The sequence below is a fragment of the Scomber japonicus genome, chromosome 2, assembly GCF_027409825.1.
Source record: "Scomber japonicus isolate fScoJap1 chromosome 2, fScoJap1.pri, whole genome shotgun sequence".
NCBI lineage: Eukaryota > Metazoa > Chordata > Actinopteri > Scombriformes > Scombridae > Scomber > Scomber japonicus.
In genome coordinates this window covers 23092160-23100711 of record NC_070579.1, presented here as the reverse complement: position 1 = coordinate 23100711, position 8552 = coordinate 23092160, and the positions used below count along the sequence as shown (strand labels likewise).

The 8552-nt window shown below is 37.3% G+C and overlaps 1 protein-coding gene and 1 long non-coding RNA gene across 2 annotated transcripts in view; one reads left to right on the top strand and one right to left on the bottom strand.

Moving 5' to 3' along the window:
* The window catches only part of mb (myoglobin), a 2165-nt gene extending 234 nt beyond the window's left edge, over positions 1 to 1931 (bottom strand). Inside the window, exons 1-4 of the mRNA XM_053338754.1 lie at positions 1873 to 1931; positions 1028 to 1113; positions 538 to 757; positions 1 to 338 (exon numbers count right to left, since the gene is read on the bottom strand). The exon at positions 1 to 338 is cut by the window's left edge and continues 234 nt beyond it. Of these exons, the coding sequence (XP_053194729.1) occupies positions 198 to 338; positions 538 to 757; positions 1028 to 1110 (444 nt within the window). The 5' untranslated portion in view covers positions 1111 to 1113; positions 1873 to 1931 and the 3' untranslated portion in view covers positions 1 to 197. The remainder of the gene's footprint in view (positions 339 to 537; positions 758 to 1027; positions 1114 to 1872) is intronic.
* Positions 1932 to 6927: 4996 nt separating this feature from the next.
* Positions 6928 to 7919, top strand: LOC128379157 (uncharacterized). Its single transcript, XR_008323389.1, has 3 exons — positions 6928 to 7121; positions 7515 to 7628; positions 7837 to 7919. It is a non-coding gene; the product is annotated as an uncharacterized LOC128379157 (long non-coding RNA).
* Positions 7920 to 8552: the final 633 nt, after the last annotated feature.

The window sequence follows — 8552 nt, the reverse complement described above, 5'->3', positions numbered from 1 at the left end:
ATATATGAGATATTTTAGTGAAGCCTATAATGTTCATTATGTTTTTTGGTAATATTTAGGGCCATATATTTATGGCATTGTTAAAACTGATTTTCTTTTATTGCAATCTTAATATTTTAATCTATTTTCAAATTTTCACTTGCTGGTAGAAAGTATTCCTGTCTGCTGGCTGACCTCACTGTATGGCTTTTGTGACTTCAGCCACTGAAGCCCAGCTCTTTGTAGTTGGCGTCCATGTCAGCGATGAAAACACCCATCACGTTCCTCAGGGCTGTCTGCCCACCAGCATCAAGTCCAGCCTTCTCCTGCATGACCTTGACAATGATCTCAGTAATCAACTGGAAAGAAAACACAGAGCTAATTATACAAACTGCTTTTAACATTCGGTTAGATATGAGAAAATGTCTTGCAGGCAGCTGTATCAATACCACATGAAGAAGCAACTTCAAGGAAAAAAGTAATTTTGAAGGGGGGAAGGAGATGTGTGAAGGATCAGAGATCTTTCCTAAAATATTCTCTGATGCACAACAATCTCACCTTGAAGTTATTGATGGCAATCTTGTGCTTAGTGGCGTGGCTGTTTGCGAGAGGTTTGATAATGGTAGCGTGATTGCCTTTGGCCTTCAGCACCTCTGCAAGTTTCTTCAGCACAGTGGCACCATGGGCAGAAATAGCTGCGTTACCGGCCATGTCACCCTGGCTGATGCCAGCAAATTTGGGGAACAGCTTCAGGGTGTCAGGGTGCTCTGTAAATAAACTGTGGAGAAAAGGAGGATTAACAAGTGATAACACACCATCAGTATCATAGCCACACTGAGTTAATGTCTTTAACAAAGGGCACAGTGTTTCACCACCAAAATTCTATTTATGACAATGTGAAGAAGACTTTGAAACATGATATTACAGAAAATACAATTGAACAAATATCTAACTAATGTTTGCTGGACCTCAGTATTTATAAACTCCTGGCTGAAGTTCTGCATACGACCTGACCTTCATGAAAGAGTAATCTTATCTTGCCACTGACCGGGTCAGAACCATGTTTCCAATGTTATCATAGTCCGCCTCCACTGGACCCCAGAACTTCAGAACTGCGTCAAAGTCAGCCATGACCTGAGAAGGTGATATAAAAAAAGAGAAAAAAACCCCTCTGACTTGAGAAGTAAAATAACGATTCTGCCACTTTAAAGACAATCAGATGGAAAAGGAAGAGTCGCAATCAGCGGAAAACAAACCTCCCTGATTATTAGAAGTTACACAAACAGTGTTATCCTTTTGCTCCAGCATTGCATTTCTCATGTTTGATTTGATGGCCAGCAGCCAAGAGTCCCTTCAAGAGCAGCTCATTAAGAGAAAGTAGTGAGGACATGACCTCAGCTGCCCTCACCTAGTCTGTAATGTAACCTCGATATGGCTCTGCATAATGTATGTAAAGTGAAATCAGATGCACTCTTGGTTTTAATGATTTTAAGGCTGTTGCAGGCTAATAAAGAGCACATTAACAACACATCATTTTATGCATAAATATTTTCTTTTCTCCTTGAGGACAATTATTTGCTTTCCTATCTCCTGATAGTATTTTTTCCACAGCAGTCTTAATTCACAGACAGTTTTAAATTGCTTTCTTTAACGTCACATAGAAAAAACAGAAGTATTTATTGCTATTCTGAATCCCTAAATATAAAAATACTAGTATACTATATTTTTACTGTATAGTATTGTATTGATTAAAAGTTGCTTTAATCAATACCTTTTTGTGTTTACTTCACATTTCAGTCCCTTTTCTCACTTTCAGCCAATACACTATAAATCAGTACAAATAAAGAATAATTATTCCAACATTAAATTACCATTAAAAAATCCAATACCTACCTGCAAAGTAGTGAGATATCCTGCACGATTATATCAAATTCTTCTTCGTCTGACTTACCCCCCAAAGCTGACCTTTTATACTCCCTCCCTCTGTCCTGCTACCAAATTATTCTAGCCCTCCCATCCGTCTACCTCTCCAACTGCACGTCTCTTAAAATGCTTGCGACACCTCGAAGCTTAATCTGGAAACTTTTTTGATTCCACACAAACATAATCTCTGACATGATTAAGTGTCACCGGGGGCATCTTTTACTTTCTGTTTCATCTCACTGAGCCTTCATATGCCTCACATAATCTCATTTGAAGAAGTTCATATTTTTTCAGAAAGATACAAACACACAAAGTCAAATGGTGTGTGTTTGTTTGTGTGTGTGTGTGTGTGTGTGCATGCATATGTGTGCTTGCTTGTGCTCCTGCATGCATGCGTGTCTGTTTGTATGAAAGGCTGCCAGAGTTATCAGCCAGGGCAACAGGGTTAAAGAGTACTATAAACTTTTGAGGAAAATAATAATTAATTGAATTAAATAGTTTCACACTCATTATTAATGCACACAAACAATAAAGACTTTGTCTGAAGGAAGGTTTTGTGTGATCTATCTATTGAAGAAGTCTTTCCTGCAGTGTGCAGGGTTGCATTACTTTTATAAGGTGCATAGTTTCAGTTTTACATTAGAGAAGAATTGATTTGAAGAATTATGATACTTGACTAACAGAAAACATTTCAGAGCCACAGTAATATACTTTAAGTTCATCAGGTACATCTACAGTAGCTAAGATTCATGCAGTCTCACACAGCAGACCTGCTATAAATCCTGCCTTCATGAAGGTTATAATGTTCAGTTTTTGTTGAAACTGTATACAGACCAATGTGTCAACTCTCTGGTCATTTTGGAGGCTGTGGTTTGTGGTGCTATTCAATTGTATTTTTTAAAAGAAATACAAAGAGGTATCTAGGTGTTCCTCTCAGCTGAGTGTGAAATTAATGAATAAAGCACTAATTAAATAAATCTTTGTTTTGTTGATATCACCACATGTGTATATGTCTTACTGAGGTCTGATTCAGGATAACACAATCAGCAGAGAAAAAAATCAATAGAGAATTGGCACATGGTTATAGTTTTAAAACGTATTTGAACTGAACAGGCACAGTTCAACCCAGTTAAGTTTAATCAACTTTGTTTCAAAAGTGTGTTATCCTCTCAGTATCAATAGTGCTTTTCAGAGTGTCTTGGGTATACATATATATAATAAAAACAGTAAGGCAAATAAAATATATCAATCGATAATAATTTGACTGATGAAGTTAACATGACAAAGGCCAAGACACATATAAACTATACAGATAATCATTCTGATCTCATGGTCAATTCAAGGTTTCAAGGATTCAGGGATTTTACTTGTATATACAATAATATACAACTAAATAATATACATCAGTATAACACATATATATACTAATACATACATTAATATACTAATATATCAATTATACTAATATATATGTATATATATTTATATTTACTGTCACAGAGAAAACAATAAGCAATGCACTCCACCACCATGGCCTCTATGCACGCTCACCCTGCCAGACTCCATTATTGAGGAAAAGGCATGTTGAAACTCATTGAACCCTCACACTGCTCATATTCAGACCATCCAGAGTATCCCCTCATGATTAGTCTCTGCCAAATTTCTGCCCAACGAATCATTCATGAATATGTCATCATCAGCCACAGATAAACAGCAAAACAAATCCTAAATGAAGTTTTTACACTTTGTGTTTATGGAGAAAAAAACATTAATTGTATTAAATGTGTTTTTGAAATTTTTAATAAATATGGGTCGAACTGGGGGAAAAAAACTGCATTTTTGTGTATTCTGGGTAATTAGGGTGTTTTTACAGCTCTCATATGTAAAAATGGGTCAAATTTGACTCTAAACAATATGTAAGGGTTAAAGCAACATTTGGGCAATCCTATAATACTGAGAGCATCACATCATAGCATCTTGAAGCTGTCATTACAAACAAAGGATTCTCCACTAGGTATTAAATAAATTCAGTTTGCGTAGTATGTATTTCCTGTGTCATTCCACTTTATTACACATTACTTTATTTATGGACTTTAATGTTTTGATTTCTTTACATATGTGGATTTCTTGAGTTAATACTATATTATTACTCATCATAATACTAATATTCACGAGAATATCCTCATTGGAAATATATAAACTGAATAAAATGTTGAAGCGTTCACTACTTATTTCCCACACTGTATATACACACACGTAACTCATGATATCTCACATTGAGACACTAACGCATATGCTTAGTGAATCTAAATTACCCTGACATGGAAAATAGCCTCATAAATTTTGAAAAACTGCAGAATATTTTTAGACAAGAAATGTAATATTTAAATCCATATGGCTTTAACTGCTGTTTTTTTTGCTGGTAGGAACCACTGTTTTAAAAGATATTGGTTAGTGATTAGTACATTTAAAAACATGTCTAAAAAGTAAACTAAGACGTGTTTAGTGGATGCATGCGTTTCCCTTTTTCTTTAAACTAATTAAGGTCCAGCCTAATTAACGTCCTCAACCCATACACTGTTTCTCTAGTCTCTATATCTGTTTCTCATGGCGTGTCCATTGATTGACATGAATGAGCGGCCGTAGTATGCAGGGCACTGCCAGTGGTGGACAGTAACGAAGTACAAGTAATTCGTTACTGTACTTAAGTAACTTTTTAGCGGATCTGTACTTTACTTGAGTATCATTGTTTTGTGAGACTTTATACTTTGACTCAACTACATTTGGAAGAGGAAAATCTTACTTTTTACTCAACTACTTTCCAAAAACCTGTCGTTCCTTTCCATGTTCCTTTCCACAACATGCATGCATGACCAGCTGCTGTGACAGGTCCAAATGAACGTGCACCGCAAGTGTACCAATCAGAACACATCGTGTGTCGAGCAGTTTTGGCCCGGCCCCCTACCTGGCTACTTGTCCCAACTTGCCTTCTCCTCCATCCATATCTCTATTAGCATTCATTTGACAAAGTTTCGCTGTCCAGTAGCCTGCCCTGCCAACACATGGAAGTTAAAGAAATATGTGTCTAGTGTGGTTTTCCCCCTCCCTATTAATTCCTAATCAGGTGATTTCCATTTAGTATGATGTGCTTATGATAATTTCAAAAGATATCAATACCAGATATCACAAATGGAAAACATTTTGTTTTCAGGGTGGTGTTAGTGGGCTTTTTAACCTTAAATGACTTGATTGAGTGTATAAAGGACATACCAAGACATTGGAACTACATTACACCAAATTACTTTTACTTTTGATACTTAAGTACATTTGAAGCCAAGTACTTTTATACTTTTACTCAAGTCGACATTTAAAGGGAGCACTTTCACTTTTACTGGAGTAATATTTTACACTAGGTATCTCAACTTCTACTCAAGTACGTGGTCTGTGTACTTCGTCCACCACTGGGCACTGCAACTGAACAACAGGGGTGCCCCTTCAGAGGCAGATAAGACCCATATTGATCAGCAATTTCCTGCCAGCCTTTCTCTTGGATTTTCTTTATTGCTGCTGTATCACCTATTTTTGTGATCATGTGTATGTATGCTGCTGCTACTGCTGCTGCTGTGTGGCTCTTTGTGGTGGATTTTGCCATTGTGAATACTTGAGCCTGTCTTGAATTACTCTGATTGTGTGAATGTGGATAGGCCTTTATGGAACCGCTTTAGCCTGATCTCATGTGTCAGGCTCATTCAAGTCAGGTATTCAGCAATATGCAGCGCTTTTCTGAGCAGGTTGTGTGGAACAGGCCCCTGGTCTACTTGCATTAACTTTTAGTTTGGGCACCAGGCCCTCTTGCCTTTTTTTTTTTAACCTTTATTTATTTAGGGGAGATTCACTGCCCTGATCACATTCACACCTGGAAGCTGCCCAATACAACCAGTCTGATTTGCTGGACACTGAGCAGCTCCACTGGAGCACTGAGCAGGCGGGGTTAAGGGCCTTGATTGCTTATGGGCACCTCAATGGCGGTAATTGGTGGACAAGTGCTACTTCTTTACTTCTCCCCACCCAGATTTACCATGCCGGTCACAAGCACGCTTCTCTAACCTTTAGGCCACCACTGCCAGTTCTGCTTCCTTGCCTCTGAACCACCGTTGTCTACTACATAGTCAGTTGTTCACAGGAGCTGCCAGACGCTGCTCTTAGCTCAGGTACCATGGGAGTGAGATTGGCATGTTGTTGTATATACTTTCAAAGATCTTTTCAATAAGGGGATGAAAATGTACACACACACACACACACACACACACACACACACGCACACACACACACACACACACACACACACACACACACACACACACACACACACACATAAACACACACAGGTAGTCTATGAAGGTAGATTTGTGGCTTTATTATTCAATCAAAAAAAAGGTTGCTTCAAACAAAAAATATATTTTCAATAAAAAAAACCTCCACTTCAATCAAAAAAAACTTTTTCAATCAAAGAAAAAAAGTGTTTGAATGCAAAAAAAATTTGAGACCCCCAAAAATGCATTTGAACATTTTTTTTCTTTGATTGAAAAAGTTATTTTTGATTGAAGTGAATTTTTTTTTTTTATTGAACATATTTTTTGATTGAAGTAATCTTTTTTGTGTTTGGGCCATAATATGGTTAGGACATTTGTGTCTTTATTATTCAATCCCAAAAAAGTTGCTTCAATCAAAGAAAACATTTTCAATCAAAAAAAAGTGTTCAAATGCAAAAATAAATTTGAACGCCCCCCCCGCCCCCCCCCCCCAAAAAAAAAAAAATCATTTGAGCACTTTTCTTTGATTGATTTTTTTTTTTTTTTTTTTTGAAAAAAGTTTTGAAGTCGTTTTTTTTTTTTTATTGAATCATTTTGACACAAATATCCCGCAGTGGGCGGATGCTTCCCCATTGGTCAGACATGTTTGAGTGACACACCAATGATGTCTTTCTAGAACAAGCAAGTCGCCAGAAGCAGTGGTGGAGTTGATGGTAAGTGGCTGGGGGAGACACAGAGCAGACAGCAAAATAAACCAGAGTAGCTAGTATCATGGCCGGACTGGAGGATCATTGTGACATTATCGGACAGCTCCGAAGTTCATGGACGCGCATTGTCATGGCAACGGGCGTAACAACTGCGCAAGCTGACCAACATGGCAGAGTCTGAAGCGTCTGCTGCGGGACGGTAAGTTAGCTTCAGTTTGGGAAGCAGCATTTATTGCTCTGATAGTAGGCCTGCAGGTGGCATGTGTTTTAGTAGTTAGTGTGATAACAAGCCTGGCAGTATTTAACAAAGTGTTGAGACCAAATACTATAGGAGTAGCTTAGCCTATGTATAAATGACTTTGGCAGCGTTACTAACGTTACTAGCTTCACAGTAACTAACTTCTATTCTACCCATGATTCTACCGTGAAGTGATGCATGTTAGTGATGTGGTTTATTGAGAATATTAAAAGATCTAGCAAGAAAGCTTCATACAGCAGCCTACTCTGACATCTCCTGTAGTAAATAACACATTTATTCCAATATGATGAGGTAATATGATGTTATTTATGTGTCATTACTATCATGGTGTAGCTCTGTTCCTGGGGGGAGGAAGAGGCAGAGGTCAGAGGTCAACCAGTTCAATGAGCCTGAAACCAGGTGAGCTACAGGTGAGCAGACGCTGCAGGCTCACAGACTTACAGCTGAGTAAGTATGTTGCTTTGCTTACTTGTATTATTTCATAAATTCCCTCCATAAATACCTCTATCCTGTGAAATAATTCCAGATTACAACAGTGTAACAACATTACCTCTGGATTAACAGCGGCTCTACACATAATGTGAAAGCTGCATCTGGTCATTATAAAATCTTACTTATGAACACTAATGAAATGTTAACAATCTTCTCATTTCAGGAGATAATTCAGGACCTGGACCTTGAGCAGTCTCATCAGCTGCAGCAGTCTGATGAGGGACCCAAGCATGATGTTCAACCTACTTCATCTTCTGTCTTCATCGCCTGGTGGTGACCCTACAGCATCACCTCACCCTGTCCAGGGTCAGCCAGCCTGGTGTTTCTGCCAGAGATGCAGATTCCCTCCATGAAGCACAGAGACAGAAGAGTAGTGATACCAAGCTGCTGTGTGTGGAGATCTGTCAACCAGACTATTTTACTGTATTTCCCTAATTTTATAAGTTTTTCTTATTCACTTTGTAGGTTTCAACTTGTTTGGTGAAAATTTAAAATAAATATGAAAAATAACACATGGGTGTTTGTAATAACATTTTTCAATTTATCATCACAGAGTAAAATTACTTAATCTATGTATTATTATCAGTATAAAACAAAACAATTATGATATCAGTACAAATAAGAAAAATGTAAAAAGAAAAAAAAATTCAATCAAAGAAAAAAAGTGTTCAAATGATTTTTTGGGGGGAATTTCAATTTTATTTTTGCATTTGAACACTTTTTTTGATTGAAAATGTTTTCTTTGATTGAAGCAACTTTTTTGGGATTGAATAATAAAGACACAAATGTCCTAACCATATTATGGCCCAAACACAAAAGAGATTACTTCAATCAAAAAAATATGTTCAATAAAAAAACAAACTCCACTTCAATCAAAAA